Below are 21,681 nucleotides of genomic sequence, written 5' to 3' on the forward strand. Positions count from 1 at the left end.
ACGGCTTTATCATACCAGTGACCTAAAGGAAGTAAGATCAGCTTTACATCAATCATTAAAAGCAATAGAAAAAGTAATTTACTAAAACCATTTAAGGTGTCTTTAATGGTTGGGCTTTTCCTCATAAACTATATGACATCCTGACAGTCATGAGAAAATACCTTTGCAAGCTATTATAGTCTATTAATGAGGTTTCTTCACCTTTTTAAAAAACTCACTATAAATACTAGGCTTAGAAATTAAACTTTTGCAATCTGGATTTAACCTTCCAGATTCTCTTCCCCATAGCTCATGCTGTTAATGAGAAAATTCAGTAGGAACATTACTGATTGCATGCTGCCAGTGAGCTGTATTGTTTAAGAAAGTTTGTCATTTCTAACTCATAACTCTAACAAAAATGTCTAAATATTCAGTGTTCATCCTCATTGGAGTGTTTCAGTAAGCACTTTAGAACATCTGATGCTTTGTGGTTTTCACCATCTATGTAATGACATCAAGAAAAGGTCACTGTGTAACAGTTTTCAATGGCTTTTCATAGGCCAGGGAGTTGAATCCCAGCAGGAAAAAAAAAGTTGATGTAGTATTCTGTACATCTGAAACAATATAAGTTAAAAGCCTGAAACAAAACAACTAGGTCTGAAGCTACTGAGAAAAATGAACCCGTCATCATGTCTTTTTATTACAGAAGGGATGCAAGGTTGGTCCTTGGTGAATCCAGGCTCGAGCATTGGCTGACTTGAAAGAAAACTGAGGCAACACACCAACTCTAACCCCATTGTCCTACTTTTACATGTGCCTAAAGCAATTTTTACTTTTCAAAAACTTATTTTTTGAGTTCTCAACTTTAGTCTTATGTCTGTTTCATGTACTTTCACTGTCAAAACAAAAATTTGAGCAACAAAAATGATAATGACTGTGGTGGAATAAAACCCTTTGCTAGAAACATGAATTCTTGATGTCACTAAAAAAATTGGGGGATTATCCTTAGGGGATGCTAGGCAGCAAACTACTTTAAAAATATAGACGGGGAAAGAATAAGATGTTTATCCTGTCTTGCTGTGTAGTGTTTCCTTAAGGAAAGAAAATAGGGAGGAGGGATATTTTTCTTTATAATAAAATGCCTGACAATAAAGGAAGGAGAGAAGGAATTAGAACATCACTTAATGAAATAATGGGTCTAGACAATGATCATCAATGGAAGCAAAATCCATGAAGTGAGAGGCTGATGGAGGGTATTATGATGGATGGACTGACAATACCAGACTCTACCAATCAATACTATTACAAAGAGACATGAGATGTCTTCTGATGGCAGGACCCATGAAGACTCCCTGGCTTAAAAAAAAAAAAAAAAAAAACTCCAACATAAATCTCATTGAGTCACAAGATCTAAGCGCCAAATTACAGAAAACAAAGAACAAACCGGATAGTGTAGAAAAGGGGAGCAATTAAGGTCTCAAATTCATGATGTAATCCACAGGAATCTATAATGTGGAAAACTTGACAGGACAAAGGACTTGATCTTTTCAACAGATCAATGGTAGGGTGGGGGGCGCGGCGAAGAGGAAGCTATAGATCAGAAGATCAGAAAACATTTACAACTAACATATCAACCAAATGCAATTTGTGAACTTTATTTGAATCCTTAATCCAGAGAGGCCAACTTTTTTTTTTTTTTAAAGGTAGTGGGGGAAAGTTGAATAAAGATTTGATATTAAAATGACATCTTAAACAAAACTAAGGGATTATGTTTTTTTAAAGCAAGTATATATCCTTCAAAAATATACTGAACTATTTATAGATCAAATGCTATATCTGGGGTTTGCCTCAAGCCCATCTAGTAGTGGTAGGGGAGGCTATGTGGTACAGATGAAATAGGGGCATGAGCTAATGACTGTTGATTATAGAATGGGTATATGAACACTCATGAGTCTCTTGGTTTTTGTGTGTTTCGGTTTTTTAGGATACACTTAAATTTTTTTGTAATGAGAAGTTTAAAATTTAAGAAAAAGTGGGGAATAGAGAACAGAAAGGAGAAATAAGGGAAAAAAGACAATCGTGACACAATTAATATTCCCCACCAATAAGCATTAAGGACATAATGCAAATTATTTTTGAGTTTGTGTAGAAAGAAATTAGACTAGAAAACAGTATCTATGGTTCTCAGCAGAATGAACTTACAAGTTGTTACTCAATTATTCTCAAGTCAAAGAAATCTGATAGTGTAAACCACCAGATAACATCACGTTCACTTGTTATTGGAATATTACAAACTGAAGGGGATGCACCTGAAGTCAATACATTTATAATAGCAGAAATTTTAAGCCAAACATTGTGATCTGGCATTCCCCAGAACTAGGTGATTTTTTTAATGAAAATTTGAAACAAAGTAAAACAGAACTCTAATATTCAAACTTAAAAACATTAAAAACCCCATCCTTGTTAGAGTGTAAACTCCTATGAGGATAGATGCACTTATATCCCAGCACAGAAACCAGGCTTTTCAGTTTTCAGTGGTTAACACCTGACTTTGTTGCTACCTATTGGAAAGTTACCAGAGAATGGCCTGAAGCTCCATCAGCAGGCAGTGGTGGGATGGGATGGAAGCAGTGAAGCAGATGTACTAAAGCTAAGAGGCTTTTAGTCCAAAAAGCAAAATGGTTGACACCCAAATAATGACACACTTTTTTTAAAAAGCATTAGGGCCAACCTTGGCTGCAGCACAGCAGGTGCCCAGAGCCATGCCTTGCCTTCTCCAACATTTCAGTTTTGATATATTTTAGCAGCTAAGGAAGAGAGGACAGTCTGCCATTGAACTACTAGACACAGACCCAACAGAGGGTGATGGTAATAGATGGGTTTTGGGTTGGAAGCACCCTGTAAGAATAGGTTGGTCAAGAAATCGGGAATCATCCTGAATGCAGCCCAGAGAAAACCGGTTTGTCCTGCAGATTTCTCAAAGGGAGGAGTTATAAGGAGAGGAGGAGAAGCTGGGTTGATCCTTAGAGCTTATTCTAGCCTAGAACCCTGAATACGAGTGATTTAATTGTCTCCAGCCACCTGGGAACAAAACATCCGGGGAAACTCCAAGATGAGAGCCAAGTTCTTGGAAATAGAACATCTGTAAATGAGTTTTCCTGTTTTAATTCCAACATGTTGTCTTCTCTCTCCCACACATAAAAATGGTTTTGGCTGTTTGCATTCTCTCCTCGCTATTCTTTCTCTCATAAGTGCTCGCGTGCTGCGCCCAGGCGCGCACACACATAAGTACATTCTTTCCCTCCTCCTCCCCTCTCACCTCTTTTCTGGCTTGACAGACTTTCTTCTCCAGTTCCTCAGGTATCATTTTACCTCTAAGGGACACAGATTTGAGACTTTCAGTTATGTTTAGTAGTTAACCGACAACGATACTGCTTTATAAACCGCATGAATTTTTCTGTCCACCCACCAGGCTTCCGGATCCTGTCCCCATTACCTTCCGTCTGTTTCCACAAAGCAAACATTCTCGGTGCCAATCCCAAGAAAAGAGGCTGCCTTCTTCATCGAGTAATGACACTGAATTAAAAGACGGGAGAAGGGAGAGACATGAATACATGGCACAAAAAAAGCACTGCTTATTATCCAAAGTAGATGAAGGTTAGTATGGCTAAGCACCGTCTTTGGGATATTAGCATAAAGAAATAATTTGATTTTCTTAGCATAGTAATTGAGAACGTTCACTTTGGGGTCAGAGAAACCAGGATTTAACAGCAAGTATTCCAGTTACAGCTATGGAGTCTTGAACAAACAATATATACTCTCCAAGCCTCAGTTTCTTAATCTTTAAAGGGGTCATGCCAATAATGCCTACCCCATCTGCTTGTGTTAGAATAAAATGGATTAATAATATATGTAAAGGGCTTAGCACAGAGCCTGGCATGTGGAACCAATCAGGACACTCAAGCCTGCTGTTTTCTGTGCCATTGAGAAAAAGTTTCTTCCGATGCTACTCATAAGATAGAGTATTAATGGGAACTTAGAATCTAGTCCACTGCTGACTTGAAACCCTCTGAGAGGGCAAGACTCTCTCTCAAATATTGCAATCACAGGCTAGAGAGGAATTTAATTATTTCCTAGAGCAAACAATAAGTTATAAGTGCTGATCAGACACTTGACCAATCTTGTTTAATACTGAACACAAGATTGAAATAAGACAAGAATGTGGCCAAAATCAGAACATAAGTAATAAAGAAGCTACTTGACTCTGTTATAGCATGAGTGAAGATAATAGATGATCATGGAATTGTCTGGTCTATTTATTGTGAAATAGTAGTATGTGCTTTACATTATCGGGCCTTCTCTATACTACATAAAGCCCATAAAATAATTAGCATTCAAACGTTGGCCATGTCACTCTTCATACATTAGTGGGGGCAGGTGGTCAATTAATTTTTTCATGCCAGAAAAATGAAGGTGCTAAAGGACATTATCATACCAAAAAAAAAACCTTAGTAATTTGTAGGTATGAATACATTAAAAGTCATGCCTTCACACTTCACTTGATATATTCCCTCAAATGTGGTAAATTTTTCCTCCTTTTGTCAAGAGTTTTATTGGGAGCTCTTTTTGTTAACTCCGTAAAAATAAATGCAGAAGTAACATCAGGAAAAATGAAAGCATTCTAAATAATTTACAAATATCTAATAGGACACATCCAAAATGTCTATGGGATTCTTTCAAGTTCTGAGAAGACCGTATGCATATTGAAGAGTAATAATGTACACGGAAGTGTAATTCTCTACTTGCTCCACCAGCGTGTGCTGGTTGGAGGTAACCTGCCTGCCATAGCTAAGGTGACAGAGCTCCAGTGAATTATTTCTCACCAGAGAGTTGGGCTCTGGCAACCAAACAGCTATTGATTTCATCGTGATAAATGCCAGCCTACCCCACTGACATCTAACTATAAGGAAAATCACAATGCTCTCCCCCCCGGAGAAATAGCAAAATACCTTCAACCAATGGATCTGCTGAATACAAAACTTTTAATCAGAATAAGAATGGTGGAGCTATCCTTAAGTACCTCAAGGCAAAGTACAACCCAATGTCAATCTCAGATAGAGACAGATCAAAAAAAGTCTGAAAAAACTGAAGTTTAAATATCTGAAAGCTTCAGAGAAGGAAGTAGTCCTGGAAGGGGGAGAAAAGAAGGGGATGCTTCAGACATGCTGAGTAATTTCAAGGAAGGGAAGAGCCTAGAAGGCTGGAATTCAGGAGCAACAACTGCATTTAGAAACAGCGGCCATTTCTATCACTGGCAACAGATAAGTCAGTTGTTCTTAGACCCAACCTCCCTATAGGTTTCATAAATCTACAGAAGACGAAAAAACTCTCAGCGGGTGTCATTTCTGTAAAGATAAAATAGCAAGTGCCTACATGAAAGACAACATTGAGCTGGAGTTTTACTTTCTGGCTCCCACAAGGATCTTTTTTGTTTCTATGACCTTGAGCTTCTTGATGAACTGCTGCTTTCTCCTCAATGCACCCTGTGCCCTGGACACCTAGACTCCAGTGCTGACTAATTTGATTCTCAAGTTAGCTGGTAGAGAGAACAGGGCATATAAATGTTAGATGTTAAAGAATGAAGAGTGTCCAAGGGATGTCTCTAAGGACACACAGCTTGTTTAATTCCCAAGGAGGCCAGAGCCAGAAGCTAGACAGAATGAACCCAGCCTCATGCTCTGCAGGATATCCTGTGAAGCACCTGCTTGCCTGTGGAGAAGACATACAATCACATCCCATCTCAGCTCAGCCTCACCCCTCACCCAGTGACCAGAACAAAGTGAATGAGGCACCTGGGGTGCAAAAGTTGCCTCACTTGCCACTCCTAGCCCCAACCCTGCTAAAGAGGAGCGAGGCCATTGATCACTGGCCTGGGAGGTAAGGGTTTCTTTTTCACCCTCACTTTTCAGTGGCAAATCATGATCACTACTTCATGCTAATTCCAGAAGTGATCTGAATTATACAGGAACACTTCTATACACCCAAGGAATTTATATCAAAGTGCAAATCAAGCCATAGATTACTTCTATTTCTCCAAAAGTCCCTTCTCTTTGATTTCTATTTAGCAGTAGAGAGGCCATTTGGATATACTGGCAGTACAGAGGTCTTTGTCATGATCTTGTAGATCATGTAATTCAATAGAATTACAATAAAAATCTAAAGTTTGCAGGGCCTGGCACGGTGGCTCTCGCCTGTAATCCCAGCACTTTGGGAGGCCGAGGCAGGTGGATCACAAGGTCAAGAGATCAAGACCATCCTGGTCAACATGGTGAAACCCCGTCTCTACTAAAAATACAAAAAATTAGCTGGGCACGGTGGCGCGTGCCCGTATTCCCAGCTATTCAGGAGGCTGAGAGAGGAGAATTGCCTGAACCCAGGAGGCGGAGGTTGCAGTGAGCCAAGATCGCGCCATGGCACTCCAGCCTGGGTAACAAGAGTGAAACTCCATCTCAAAAAAAAAAAAAAAAAAAAATCTAAAGTATGCAAGAACACCTTCAGTTGTGGGTACATAATATTCTGCATTTGATGGTATAAGATAGAGATGGAGTAATTTGGGTTAGCACAAAAACGGGAAGAGACCACCTAATAGAACAGTACTAGGCCATGAACCAAACACCTAAAAGAAAATATGGGAGACGGCTGGGTGCAGTGGCTCATGCTGTAATCCCAGCACTTTGGGAGGCCGAGGCAGGCAGATCATGAGGTCAGGAGATTGAGACCATCGTGGCCAACTTGGTGAAACCCTGTCTCTACTAAAAATATAAAAATTAGCTGGGAATGGTGGTGCGTGCCTATAATCTCAGCTAGTCAGGAGGCTGAGGAAAGAGAATCCCTTGAATCAGGGAGGTGGAGGTTGCAGTGAGCCGAGATCGCACCACTATTCTCCAGCCTGGAGACAGAGTGAGACTCCATCCCCAAAAAAAGGAGGGGGGCGGGGGTAGCAAAAAGACTAACACTTTAAGACTGTTCAGTAAACACTACCTTCTTTAATTCTTTTTTAATGAAATGAATTGATTTGTTGTAATAAGTAGTAAAGGCAGTCAATAAAATGTGAATTAAAATAGTGTGAATGGTATGACCTGACCCTGAGGGAGCAGGGAAAGGAATGAGCTGCAAAGTAGTGTCTCAACCAATGGAGTGAAAATATAAATTCAAGGCTACAGTGTGCTCAGTGATGTCATTTTTCCGTGGAATTCACACCTAGTTCTTGTTTTTTCTGGCTCCAACTTCTGCTGGCATGTTAGCCAAGGCATCTATTTTGCCTCTATTTGGAAATTTTTTAAAAACCACTTAGTTCTGATTTCACAACTACATAAGGTTTCAATTTCCTTTCACTCCCAATTCACCAGCCCCACCTCTTACTGATCTTTCCCAGGCATAATCTTTATTCTAAGCTTCAATATAATATCATTCCCCTTTCCATGGCAATTATTCCAGAAAAGAACTCCAGCAAGTTATAAACCAAATGAAGAATGAAAAAGGCAAAAGTAAAAAACCTGAGCTGACAACGAGCTTTCCCAAGCTTGGAAAATAGCAGTTTGAATGCAGAAGAGCCTCTGCATTTGTAATCTGCGGGGTGTCTTACATTGAAGTATCCGGGGCTGAAGCATGAAGAGGGAAACTATTCCATAATACTCCCAAATAATAAAGCATTCTTTTCCCAGCTGTCCTCATTACCAAACATTCTTCTCTTGGTACAGAAAGAACATCTTATGCAGAAGGGCCTTGACTGGCTGAGTTAAGAATCTTGGGCTACATGATTCCTCCCAGGTGCCTCCCTTCACTCAACTCCCACTTTGTGCTTGGTGCTGAATGAACCGGAGCAAACGTAAGACGAGGCGAGAGGAAAACCGTGATCAGATTCTCTTCTGAGGAGAAATTCGTGCATCATTTGTCCTTTTGCAATAATAAACTAACTTTTGCACTTAGAAGAAATGATAGAAACAGAAAAGCCCAGCTGGAAATAACAAACTCTGATTTTGTCCACTTCATGGTAGTAACTGGATACCTGGTATTATCTCAGAAGGTAAGAAGCTAAACTCGTTCTGCCAGGAACCTGGGTGATAAAGCAGTCGCAGAATGGACAGAGACATCCCCTGGAATCGCACAAGAATAGGAAAGGAAAAATGATCTCTCCCATATAAAGGCTGCACTTAAGCTGTGCCATCTACTGCTACCCACTTTGTTATAGCCAGCTCATTCTTCTCCTAATATTTAAAACAATCTATTATGTCCCAGATGCTACTTCACATACAACTACTCGTTTAATATTTGCCAAAACTCACAAATCAGTGATGACTGTGTGGCTGCTGGATTTTTCTAATGGTTCCAGCTGTTCACTGTCCCATGTATTCAAACCTTTGCCCTGGTGACTTTGCAGCAAGTCCCCCCATGAGGTGGAGTCTTTCTTCCAACATCCTGGATCTGGGCTTATGGCTGGGACTTCGCCAAGAACATGAGGCAGTGGTGTCAATGGCCAGTTCTGAGGCTGGGACTCAAGAGGCCTGCTATGTTGCCATGCGCCCTTTCAAACCTGCACTATTACCATGAAGGCACACCTAGACTGACCTGCTGGAGAATGAGAGAGACCAAGGAGCAGGGAGGCGTCACGGGAACCATCCCAGCTGAGCCACTCATAGATGGGCCATAAGCCCCACCAAACTCTAGACGTGGAAGGGGCCCAGCCAAGAGCAGCAAATCTGCTCACCTATCTTGAGGCTTATAAGTGATAATATACAGTTAGAGAATGTCAACTGTATATTTGGGGTGATTTGCAGAGCTGATAAACTTATTTTTACAAATTTTCTCTGTGCCTGTTTCCTAATAAACCTACTCAAAGTTACTCAATAAGTGATGGAGGCAGAAATGGAATCCAGGGAACCTAACTCAAAGCCTATGCACTTATGCACTTACGCACAGTCTGACCTCCTACTTTAGCGGAAAGTAAAATAAGAGATGGAGAACTGGCAATATCTGTGTGTGTTTTCATTGTTGCTGAATATCTTCCTTTTCTCTTGTGAGGTAAGATACACATCCCTTATATTAGCCAATCAAAGCAATCATTTTACAAGGAATGTGAGTAGAAGACATAGCTAAGATCCATACTGTCCATCTAAGTACTAACAAATAAGACACTCAAAAAAAAAAAATCAGAGATAGCACTTTTGGATTAAATATTCTTTGCTTAAAATGTTGTTACAGACTATACATTTTAAATGTAATTATACAAAATTGAACCAGGACGTCAGCATATTAGTCACACAGGGATAGGACAAACTCGCATCAGGAGTCCTCAAACAAGCCCTCTTAAAACATGCATTGTCAGAAAAATCTATATTCAATACCAAGAATAATTTTTACCTCTGCAGATGTGAAAAGGATTAATCTTGGCAACCCAAACAGCCCCTTCTCCTTAATATCGGGATGATATTTGTATCTAGCTAAATTAATTGCATACATATTGGACACTGAACCACCTGCAAAAACAAAAAATGGCATATTTATAGCATGAAGTTCTAGCTCACGAAATGCTGAATACAGTAGGAGGCGTGAATGGCCATGGGTGCTTCAGTCTGATGAAAAATCACTGGGACAGGCTCATGAACACTGTCCTGCTCCCATTACTCTGACTATTTCATTACATACCCTAATCTCTAATTCCAGAACTTTTATTCTCAGAACAAAAGATGAATTTTGGTTGATTCTCATTTCAAGGTTTTCTCAAACTAAAAGCCTCAATCTGTGAGCTCTGGACTTAGGGCCAGTGCCTCGGTCTCCGTAGTTAATATTTTTTTCTGTCTGTCACCTAATCAGTAAAATTGAAATGATATTTGCCGGTTTCTGGCTCCAAAAAGGACTCTAGGATAAACAAATGTAATTCAGAAGTCTTAAGTAAAATTGATTTTAAAATTTAGAGGACTTATAGCCCTTCCAAACTCCCAGCAGCAAATCAACTCATTTGTGTTAGATATAAATCCTAAATTGTAGGCATCTCATTAGTTAAGTATGTATGTCATTTAGCTTTAATACAAAGTATCACTCTGGAGAAAGGCACAAGCTAGATTCTCACCAAAGAGAATTATTAATATCCAACTTTTTGTCATGTGAATCTGCAAGGAGTTCCTCATACGGATACATTTTTACATGCTTGTAAGGTTGATCTCAATAACTAATCGTACTCACCTGGGTTAAATATTCCATCCCCTTCTTTCCAGCCAATAAATTCAATCATTTTCTTCAGAACAGCTTCTTCCACTAACAGAAACACTGGGGACACCTCATACGTATAACTAGATGGATATAAAAAACACTTCACTTCTACGACTAGAGTCAAAACATCCCTTTGGTGTTCCAAGAAATGCACACAGAGTTCTATTAAACCGAGTGGCTGCCAAAGCTTTGGCAGTCTTTGGAAATTTATCCAGTGAAAAGAGAATTACCCCATTAGTGACGGCACTAGTCATAGTTAGATAAATACCAATAGCTGGTGGCCTTAGGCATCTGTAAGCTGCTGCAGCACTCTCTCAAGAAAGACCTCAATTCCGTGAGGAGAGAGAAAGGCAATGCATTTGCATTCCATGTATTAGCTATGAGCAATGGCCATTTCACTCTTTGGATGCTTGGAATACTGCCTTGAATGCTGTTGATGATCAAAGAAAATCCATTGTCATGGTAATCGGGTTTTACCAGATCACTGCATTGAGTATGCTATCATCTCTTCCAGTTATTCTAAGTGGAGACTACTCTGCCTGCACCAGGGTTTCCTCTGCTACACTGTGTCTGTATTAATGAGGAGTGTTCTGTGAGATATCTTATGGGATAATTTTACTACAAAGCACCACCAAATCCCCTGTTGATGCAGGATGTGTTGCTCTGGGCTGGAACGCTGTTATCAGTCATTGCTGTTTTAGCCCCTTTAGAGATAGCCTCAACTGCAGGGAGCCAACTCCTCTGAGGTCACACTCCTCCTTGTGGTGGTCTACAGCTGACTGCTGGAGAGGTCTGGCTCTCTGGGCTCAACTTCAGATCATTGAGGGGCCATGGTAGTTTCAGAGATCTCCAAGCATTAGCCAAGATTGTCATGGAACCTGCATGGCAATTTGACTCCTATCTCTGCATCCTCCTCCTCCTCCTTCCCCAGTCGCCCATGTGGATGCCAAGGGTACTCCTAATCAATGTCCCACTCGCTAAACACCGTCTAGAGCAGCTTTCCTGGGAATCAGTGTTGCAACAGTCACCGTACCTTGTTTGGTAATGTTTATCTTCTCTTTCCAGACAACTTGAGGTTGACTACATACCTATGATCTCCTTCTCAAGAGATTACGTGAAATTGTATCTAAACAAATGTGTGCTCTAAATAAAGTTAAGCAGACACATTTAGATGTATCGTGACAGAATTTAATGCAATTATTTTAACATCTGGTAGGGAAAAATGGGATTAAGGCATAAGTTTATGTATCACCTATCTACGTGTCAACTCTACAGATATTATGCCATCTTAAAAAGATTGATTGTTTTTTAACCATGCTATGAAACCAGTGTACATACACCAAAAGTATGAAAATGTTTATATGAACCTACAAATATATATATAATTGTTACTTGTTCATAACAAAAAATGTATTAAGCCTATCTTTGAAAACTGGCTCAGCTGAACCTAGGAATCGGCCTGGAGGTGGAGGGGAAGATAAGATAGAGCACACTCATGGGTTGGCATATTTTGAGTGGACGGTTTAGCTTAGCACAATTTAATACTTCTTCAATCTGAAATATTTAGAGATTTTTGACCTTCTGTGAAGAGTTAAAAAAAAAAAAAAAACCTGGGGTATACAAAAAAAGATAGAAAAATATGTAATTTTACTGTCTCTTCTGACTTACACTCACTGTAACTCCTTGTAACCTGGAATCTGCTCTCATCACTCCATCAAAACATCCCTAAAGTTTCCAGTGACATCCATGTAGCTAATCCAGTGGATGCTATTTAGGCTCTTAATTAAATATTCAATAACATGTGACACCAAGCACTCTCCTTGTGGCTGCCACGGTTATACTTTTGTTTTTTTTCCTTCTATTCTTGCCACTGTAAGCTAACCCAGCTCCTCCTAACCATTAAGTGGTAGATGTCCTCAAGGCCCTGTCTTGAGCCCTCTATCCCCACTCTATACTCTGTGACCTAGGCCGTGGTTTTTTTTATCTTGCCTGCCCATTAAAATCACTTGTTGAACCTTGTAAATATATCAATGCATGGGACACACCTACAGAAATTCAGATTTAATTGGCGTGGGTTGGCACCCAGGTATCAATACATGTTTCTAAAATTCTCAAGTGATTCTCATGAGTAGTCAGGGTGGTGAATCACTGACATAGGGAATCTCATCCACGTCCACCATTTCAATTACCATCATGTTACCGATAACTCTTAAATTTATACCTTTCATATAGACATCAGAATTCCAGGCCCATGTATTTCTCAGCTTAGTTCATATGTATTCTTGGATGTTTTAAAGTCACCGCAAACTCAAATGCCCACAACTGACACTGGAACTGCTCTTGCCTCCTTCACCACACGCTTGAAAACCAGCGCTCTCTCCCAGTGCTTATTTCTATGAATGAAATGACTGAACGCAGCTATGAAAGCCAGAAACCCAGACGTTGCCTCAGGAACCACCTCCCCCTTATCTTTTTCAAGATGTGTATCCAGTCCTTTGTTTTATTTTTCGAACACATTCTTTGCCGCTCTATTCCTACCTCTTCCCTCCAGGTCCAAGCTACTTTCCTCCTCACCTGACTAAAGAAATGCCTTCCTAATGGGTGCCCTCCAACCTACCCTTCATATTTTCAGAGATTTTTTTCAATAAGCAAATGGCATCTAGTGATTTAGAAACCTTCAATGGCTTTTTGTTACATTTAGAATGACTCATAAACATGGTCAACTGGGCCCTATATGTCTGCCTCTTTATTTCTCTCTCTCTCTCTCTCATATTTTCCACTACAGTCCCTGTATGACTCTCAGCTGTACCCACACTGACCTTTCAGGTCATAGAGCATGTCATACTGTGTCCTGCCACAAGGCCTTTATACACGTCATTCCATCTATTTACAACTCATCCCTCACCTTTTTTCCTAATAACGCTTATTCTCCAACTGTAACCTTTACAGCGTGCACTTTCCTGAGTTCGCAACTAGGAAAAATTGCCCCATTCATATTAATACACTGTGTACTTTTCCTTCAGATGAGAGTTTAGATTTTACATTAATTTTTGTGGATCACTTTGATTAGCATTGTTTTTCACCAGATACTGTGCTCCATGAGGACAGAGTCGAGGTTTATTTATATTCAATGTCTATCACTTAGCACAGAAAAGGGCTTTCATGCAGGTACAAATAAGAAACTTGATTAAGCAATTTTTTATCTGTTAAATGAAGATGATACCTGCCTTTTCCATCTGATGGTACCACTATTTAAATCAAATAGCTATTTGAATATTAATAAGCATTATAAAACTGTTCCATTATTTACAATGACACTCTGAGAAAGAAACCGTTAAATAGAAATTTTTAAAACAAAATTTCATCTACTTAGTCTCTAATCCATATTTGGTGTAAAATTTCTGGATCATGGCACTTACACACTTGGATTCAATGCTTCTGTCATAAATCGGGCCACCAAGGAGTAATAATCAAGTCCAGCATACAACTGGTTGAAGAATCTTGGGTGGTCTGTAAGTTTAAAATGGAGTATTCATCTATGCAGCAATAAAAAAACCTGATAGAGCATTAACATGAATCTTTCAGAAAATGAAGCAGACAGACACAAAGACTATATATAATGTAATTCCATTTACATGACATTCAAAATCAACTAAGATGTCTAAGGTGAGAGAGGTTAGAATTCTAGGTACTTTGCTGAAAGAATTACGGATTGGGAAGGAGCTTCCGAGAGCCTCTGGAGGCCTAGAATTGGTCTATATCTAGATCCAGGTAATGGCTCCCTTGCATAGCTGTATACAAATTCATACTGAGCACTTAAGGTTTGTGTACTTTATTGATTATAAATTACCTCATTCTAAAAAGTATTCAAAACAGCATTATATACAAGGAAAATCATGTTGAAGACCCACCTCAGAGCCCTTGCTGCTGATCATTGTTTCTAAGTAAATTCTGAGTTGTCTCTCAAGAGCTTTGATTTACCTGCTCCTCTTTTTCACAACCTAGACCCAAACCAGACCCTTAAGTATTATTTGAACACAGTTTTCCCAAGGATCACAGGGTACTGCCTTTTTTCTGAAAATATCAATATTAACTTCTCTCACTTCATATACATTTTGCTCACAACAGAGTTCACCCCAGGCTACGGCAATGAGCAGCATTCTCATTTTTCAGATTAGACCCATGCGACTGGCAGTATGTAAATGGGGTAAGATGTGACTCATCAAGCGCTTACGTACACTTATGATTCAATTTGCTTCCAAGGCGATCGCCTTTAACACACAACGCCTCATCCCAATTTTAAATTGTTTCCCCTCATATAAAAGTTCTTATAAAGGTTATTGGCTTTACACCATGTGAATAATCACACCATACACTCAGCTAACTGGCTTGACAGTCTCAATCACAGGAAGCTCAGCATGACAGAACAAACAGGCAGGAGTCTGATTTCCGAATACTCAAATGTAGAAATATTTTATCTGGTGACCTCTCATTACAAATTACAGCATCTGGTTTTAGTTTATTTTAGGATTTTTTTTGGTCTTTAAGGGTTCAATAGAAAACAAAAAACTCAATCTTTTCAGCTAAAACATAAAAACTTCCTCTGATCTGGCAAAAATAAAAGGCATGGCTACAAGTAATTTTAATAAGACTTTTTTCTTTAGTTCTGTGTTAATTTATGATTTCCATGGTAACATGGAAAATATCCAGTAAACTGAAAAATCTGCATTAAATGTCATTCTACACTTCTGACAGGCACTGTAGTAATAAGATACATATCTCTGCTTTTGAAATGCTAACTGGGTTTTTGATACATACACCAGACTTTCCCAAGAGAATATAATCCAATTATTTTTAGCCAGAATTTTATTATGTTCTTTCCACTAAATTCAGTCCAGTGCTGGAATTTACAAAGTAATGCCTGTATGGTCTTAAGCACTAGATTACCTTTACATTATACTGAGAAATGTTTTGGAAGGTTATTCTCCCATTTTTGAAACTTGTTCACTGGGTGAACAGGATATTAACAGGTAAGCTGGAATGGGGCCTCAGTGTAACATTGACATCCCATCACTGCATGTACAAAGATCTCAGTAGTTAGGACAGCACTGTAATAATAATTTCAGCAAAAAAGAATGTACTCATTTGCCTTATCCACCTAAAGGTTTTTATTTTTTGATTCTGCCAGATTTGATCAAATAGTTCGGCAATTACCAATATCCTAGAGTTAATCCGTGTCTTCCAAATTAATCTATTTCTGTTCATATTAAAGGTGTCTTTTGAATTACTTTTTGCATACTCTGGGCCATCGAGATTTAAAATCCCTTACCAAATTTATGTAATCAAAATTCCATTTGCCAGTTTGGTCTAACATAAGAAATAAGTGGCAGTGGTAATACATGCTCTTGATTACAAATAGTACGAGGGTTGGCAAGGAGAAGAGGATATTTACATACAAACACTAACACCAGCAGTTGTCCTATCAACTTCTCTTCGGCCTTGGCAATGGATCTGGATTAGGGATTAAAGGGACCATTGCAAAAACATCGGAACCACTAATTTTTTTAATCCAGATTTCTTATTCCGTGAACATTGCTATGCTTAGCTTTGAGAGGTAAATAAATGCTTTACAAACGTGACTTGTCAGAGGAACCGATCAAGGAAACAAAGTTCTTACTAGTTTTGACGCTATAGCGTATGACATCCCGGCAGAGTTCCAATAGTCTGTGTGGTGGCTCGCCCGAGTCCCTCATCTCCAAATCAAGAAGCTGTTTCAGTTGTTCAGGAGGCCTCCATTCACACACCTGGAGATTCAACCGTGACACAAAGTGAGTACCCACCACAGACAGGTGTTGAGAGGATGTTAGAAACATGGACTCTACAAAGTTTCCAGGCTCTGGGAGATGTAAACGTGCAACTATAGTTCAGACTAAAAGAACTGACAGTAATGTGGATGTTGATGGGACAGATGAGGGGCACCATCCTAGATTCGCAAGGTTAAGGCAGATTTCCTAGAGATACTGATATCTAAGTTGTTACACAGAATAAGAGTAGAGTGAATCATGCAAAGCTGAGGGGTGTGGTCATACAAGGGAGGTTCTAGACGAAAGTGACAGAAGTAACAGATCAAAACTAAAATCAAGAATAAACTCAAAAGTTCGTATCCTATGGTACGTCTGAAAAGTCACGTAAGTTTGGTATGGCTAGAAGATGGATTTTTGAGAAACGGAGCGGTAATAAATCGGAATAGTGAAGTAGTTTTCTCTCTGCGTGTACCCTGTCCTATGCTGTCTGCTATCAACCTAGCAGCCAGAATGAGGCTCCTAAACAAGCCACGCCCATTCCTCCATTCAAATACATGCCATGGCTCCCTACTTCTTTCCAAGTAAAAGTTGAAGTCCTTACAAAGACTTAAAATGATGCTTTATGATCTGCTTCTCCTGGTTTCATTTTTTTCTCTAGTCTCATCTGGGACTACTTCCCTTCTGGCTGACTCTGCTCCTACCTCCCTGGCCTTGCCGTTCCTTAACTACAGGAGCGATGTTTTCACACTGGCGTCTCGGCACTCTGTGCCCTCTGCCAGAATGCTTTTTAAAATATCTTATAACTAGACCCTCACTTATTTCAGAGCTTTGCTAAGAAGTCACCTTCTCAATGCCGGCAATCCTGAATTCCTTACCTAAAACTGAAATCTACCCATTACCTCTATAAATCCCCCTTAACCTTTCCTAGTATTCCTTTTTCCAAAGCACTTACCACCCTGTAATATACTGCTATTTATTATATTCTACATAATCTCCATACAAGCAGATGTCAGTCTTTTTGCTCACTGATCCCAAGTGAATACTACAGAGTCTACACATAATAGTGCTTAAGAACAATGGGTTGACTAAATGAATAAAAGAGATAAAAAAAAAGGCTCAGGTCATAACGGGATTTATGTGACATGTTAAAGTTTGAATTTGGCTCTAAGGAAGCCATTTAAATGTTTAGAACAGGGGAATAAAAAGATCATATTTGTGTTTGAGGCAATTGCTCTAGCTATGTGGAGATTCCAAATAAAATTGGATATAAAGGTAACTTTAATAAACCAGGCAAGAGAAGGTAAGGATCTGGATGAGGGTCAATGCTGTGTGAATTAAGTATCTAGTTTTTGGAGATATTTAAAATGCAGAATCACTAGAAGTTGAGAATCAGTTAGATTGTGAGGGTGAGAGGAATGAGCCCGGGATCATCCCTAGGATTTCAGCTGGGACAGCAATGGGGATAACAGGAGAAGGATCTGGTTGGGGGTGGTGTGGGGATGATGCGTTTATGAGCAAGTTTAGAGCAAGGCACCTTCAGAACATCCAGAAGTTGTATAGCAGTTGATCTGAGGCTCTTGGAAAAGATGGGGGATGGAGCTCCAGGGATATACTATGATAATACAACAGTAGATGATGTGACTCAAACTACAGCAAAGAAGAGAGGTGCAGAATCGTTCTGGGCATCACCAACACTTACAAATGGGCAAAGGAAGAGGAGCCTGCCTGTACTGTGAAGGACTTCGCAGAGGGAGAATTCTAAGAGTTTAGTGCTATCATCACCAAGAAAAACCAATGCTTTAGGAAGGAGCTAGGGGCTCACCACTGTCAAATACTGCTAAGAAGCCAAATTAGATAGACTGAAGCGCTCATGGGATTTATCAACAAGGAGGTGTTCTTGGCAAGAGCAGCTTGACTTAGAGAGGTGGGGGCGGAGGCCAGATTGCTTTGAAGTGAGGATGTAGGAGGTGAAGAAATAGGAGAGAGGGAGTATAGATAATCTCTAAAAAAATTTTGGCTATGGAGGGGAGGAGAGAGAGGGAAGTAGCCAGGGAGTGAAAAGACTAGAAGGAAATATCAAATTTTGCAAGTAGTATGAAATTAAACTCTGATGCTGTAACCATGACAGGCAGAGGTCAATTAGAAATGCTTGAGACAGTCAAAAGGAATGACTACTGGTGCATTCAACATGGATGAATCTCATGCATTTTGTTGAGGGTAAACAGCAAGACTCAAAGACTATGTGATTCCATCAACATGACATTCTAGAAAAGGCAAAAATCATAGGGAAAGAAGATCAGTGATTTCCAGGGGCTTAGAGGAAAGGGGGGGTTGATTAAAGAGGGGCACAGAATAGTTATAGTCATGCAGCTATTTTAATGAAGATATAGAACAGTTCCATCATATCATAGTGATAGTTGTATGACTTCTCAAAACTCACAGAATTTACCCAAAAGGAGTAAATTTTACTGAATGTTTGAGAACTGGCTGATGAAGAATTTTCTACTAAAGAAACTATCAATGATCATCACACCAAGCTTGGATATTTATTTGCAGGCTACCTTTTAATGGTGCTTTGTTGAATCTCAGACAAGGCAGGCTAAGTTAGTGGTATCAAAACTTCACCCCCTTCCCCCAGCTCCAGCATAGCTTTCAATCCACCTTACCGTGGGTAGCCTGTACATCTACAACAATGTGATTGATTTTGTGGTTCCTTAATTGACAACTTATGATCTTAAGATCTTCCCCTTCTCATTTCTTTTTATTAGTCCTCTATGTGAGCCCTTCTTTCGAGGCTAAAAAGTCCCCTTGCTGTGTTAAATACATCTTGTCCTTGTGCAATGCTCTTTCCATTATTGACCTTCCTCCTTTCTTCCCACAGAAATGAGTACCCTAACCCCAACCTTCCTCTTCCCCTGCCACCACCCCTCAAAAGTCTCACTTGCCTTTTACCTTCCACATCTGAGCTCAAAGTACCTACCTGCTCCTGTTTGAAATCCCAAAAATCTGCTCCAGTCTCAAAGCACTTATAACATCCTCACTGGGAACCCTGCTGTCTTTTCTAATGAAAACATATCCTTCCAATTAGATTATAAATTCTGTTCAGAGCTGGGCCTTTACCTTATTTTTCTTTATATTCTCTAGGGCTGAATATAAAGCCTTACTCATAGCTAATACTCAGTTAATATTTAATGACTGAATAAAGGCCAATAAGAAAATAACCTGCCAGAGGAGCAGTGTACTGCAAAGTAAAGCAGGTCCAAAGTATCTCAAGTACAGAGAAGACCAGAAATTATGTAATTATAAATATACTCTCCGGATAAACAAGAAACACCATCAGGATTCTGCCCTGAACATAACTATTCCAAGTTCATGCGTCAATCTATTTTCCTATTCGTTTTCCCACAAGCATGTGATCAAAAATGCAGAATAAATCATCTCATATTTTTTAAGAGATTTATTTGTAATATAACTAGAGTAAAAATCTCTTCCTTACATCCATTTGTTGATAATCAAACTCCAACATGAAAACAATGTGATAAAGGGTAATCCAGTAATTTTTAAGAGGCATATGGAGGAGTTAAGAGTGCAGCTTGTGAAGTGAGACTGCCTGGATTTGAGTCCCAGCTCTGATGCTTGCTTGTGTGTAATCTTGGGCAGGATATTTGACCTCTTTGCGCCTGACTTTCTTTCCCAACTCTTAAAGGGTGGTAATAAATAGTATCTGTCTTTTAGTGTTTTTGAAAGGATTAAATACATAAGAAGTTAGTCCCTAGAGAATACTAAGTACTCTTAACAGTAGATGCCATAGGCAGCAGTTCTTATATCAATTTGAATTGAATTTGAGCCTGAATTTAAAATCTACAACCAGTAGCTGGTACCAGGAAAGGAGTCGGACTTAACCACCTGATATTTCTAGGCTAAATTCAGACAAGCTCCTGATAAGAACCTCAAGATAAATTTTAAATGTTGTCACATCCTTTTCTATCTTCTGCTTTTCATGAGCAACATGGAGGTGGACTAGAAAATGGGAAGCAAAGGGCATTAGAGAGTGCACAAGTCAGATTAGCAGGTGACTTAGCTATGTTACTTCCTAGGGCAGGGAGTTTCATCCCTGTGCTTCATAGCCTTATGTGATTAAGCTCCAGAGTCTCAGCCAATCTTCCCACGAATGATGACTAGAAGAGGAAGGAGTCAACCCTTCAAGGAAAGCGGACATCGCCTGGAGGGTCTACACTTTGTATCTGGATATCCTTATGAGAAAAGGTATAGAGGAAATTAAAACTTGACCTTCCCATTCCCCTCATATTCAGCCATACTGATTTGGGGAAATCTATCTTTCCCATTTCTGCAGTTTCTTATGGGTTTTAATTTTTACCTTCTCATTGACATCTGTAGCCTTCAAAACCACCTCTTCCATTATTAGCCTACAGGCCTCTTCAACAAATTTTTCCCCTGCTTTTGCATCTGTCGTAGGGCCATTCAGCACAACCCCATCCACAAGAACAGCACTCTTCTTACTAGGAATCATCTCTTGTTGATCAGTATCTCCTGGAAGCACACAAACAGTTTGAGATATAATCTAATTACATCACATAACAAAGCACAGGGGACAAAATACATCTCTATCCCAGCTCCAAATGGTACATCTTTTAATACGTGAAGGCATCATTTGAGGTGTTGAACTGACAGTTTCTTATGGCACACAATGGTATGATAGAATTAAGGAAAATTTTAGAAAGAAAGCTCATAATCTATGGATTAAGTAAATCTACCTTATTATATAAGTGCCTCTGTACTGGGCTGAGTTAGTCATGGAGTATATGACCCCTCATTCAGTATAATTGCAGATCTGATGAGGAAAGGTACCATTCACATACACCAATTGCCATGATAGATGGTGTTTGAAGTTGAAAAATTTTCCGTAATTAGAGAAAGCAACTATCCTAAGAGAGCAAATACTCATTGGCATTCCGACACATGCAAGAATAATTAAATGATTTCCATCTAATCCTTTCCTCTGAGACAGTCATCACTCTACCACAGAAGAATTTGAGATTGAGGAAGAGGAGTTAGGCCTTTGGAGAAAAGGATGAGGAAAAAGCCCTTCAGATTTTATCTACAACTAACACCTCTATGCTGTACGTATCCCCTTAAAATATAAATAGTTGTTTTAACCTTCAGAATCTGGTACATTGAGTAGACAAATCCTATAATTAAGGTAGCAAGCTTTTAGCTTTATTTCCTTGTACAAATTCCTTAGCATCTCCAAGCCCTAGGATGAAGCTTTGGGCAGAGATAAAATAGCACCTCTCCTTACCCAAAGTTTTTTCTCAAGGAAGAAATAACACATTTCCAGATTGAAATAACAAATTGATTTTTATAAAGATCCATCATGTATTTGAAGTATCTGAGTTATCAAAGTATCTAAGAGGGATCACCTGGTCACCTTCAACAAAGTGAATACTGAAATCTTCAAAGGCAGAGAGCTAGCTGCTTGCTTCTTGAACTGGCACACATGAATGTTTCTCCAAATGTATGTTTCCTCTTCCTTTAGGTGTATGTGGCTGTTGGCCAATTCCTCTATGAACTAGATCACAAAGTTTACACAGTTCGATTTTCCAGGCTC

The 21,681-nt window shown here is 39.4% G+C and overlaps 1 protein-coding gene across 6 annotated transcripts in view; it reads right to left on the reverse strand.

Annotated features, from left to right (window-relative positions):
• GADL1 (glutamate decarboxylase like 1) overlaps window positions 1–21,681 on the reverse strand; it is a 287,535-nt gene that overhangs the window by 104,633 nt on the left and 161,221 nt on the right. For 5 of the 6 annotated variants that reach the window (XM_035278805.3, XM_035278806.3, XM_035278807.3 and 2 more), the window contains 7 exons: window positions 20,431–20,603; window positions 15,926–16,052; window positions 13,668–13,758; window positions 10,222–10,328; window positions 9,400–9,515; window positions 3,476–3,555; window positions 3,299–3,353 (listed from right to left, as the gene is read on the reverse strand). In XM_035278805.3, coding sequence (XP_035134696.1) covers window positions 3,299–3,353; window positions 3,476–3,555; window positions 9,400–9,515; window positions 10,222–10,328; window positions 13,668–13,758; window positions 15,926–16,052; window positions 20,431–20,583 — 729 coding nt within the window. In that variant the 5' untranslated portion in view covers window positions 20,584–20,603. The remainder of the gene's footprint in view (window positions 1–3,298; window positions 3,354–3,475; window positions 3,556–9,399; window positions 9,516–10,221; window positions 10,329–13,667; window positions 13,759–15,925; window positions 16,053–20,430; window positions 20,604–21,681) is intronic. The other variant, XM_078354485.1, reaches the window with a different exon arrangement.

This window comes from Callithrix jacchus, chromosome 17 (genome assembly GCF_049354715.1).
Source record: "Callithrix jacchus isolate 240 chromosome 17, calJac240_pri, whole genome shotgun sequence".
Classification (NCBI taxonomy): domain Eukaryota; kingdom Metazoa; phylum Chordata; class Mammalia; order Primates; family Cebidae; genus Callithrix; species Callithrix jacchus.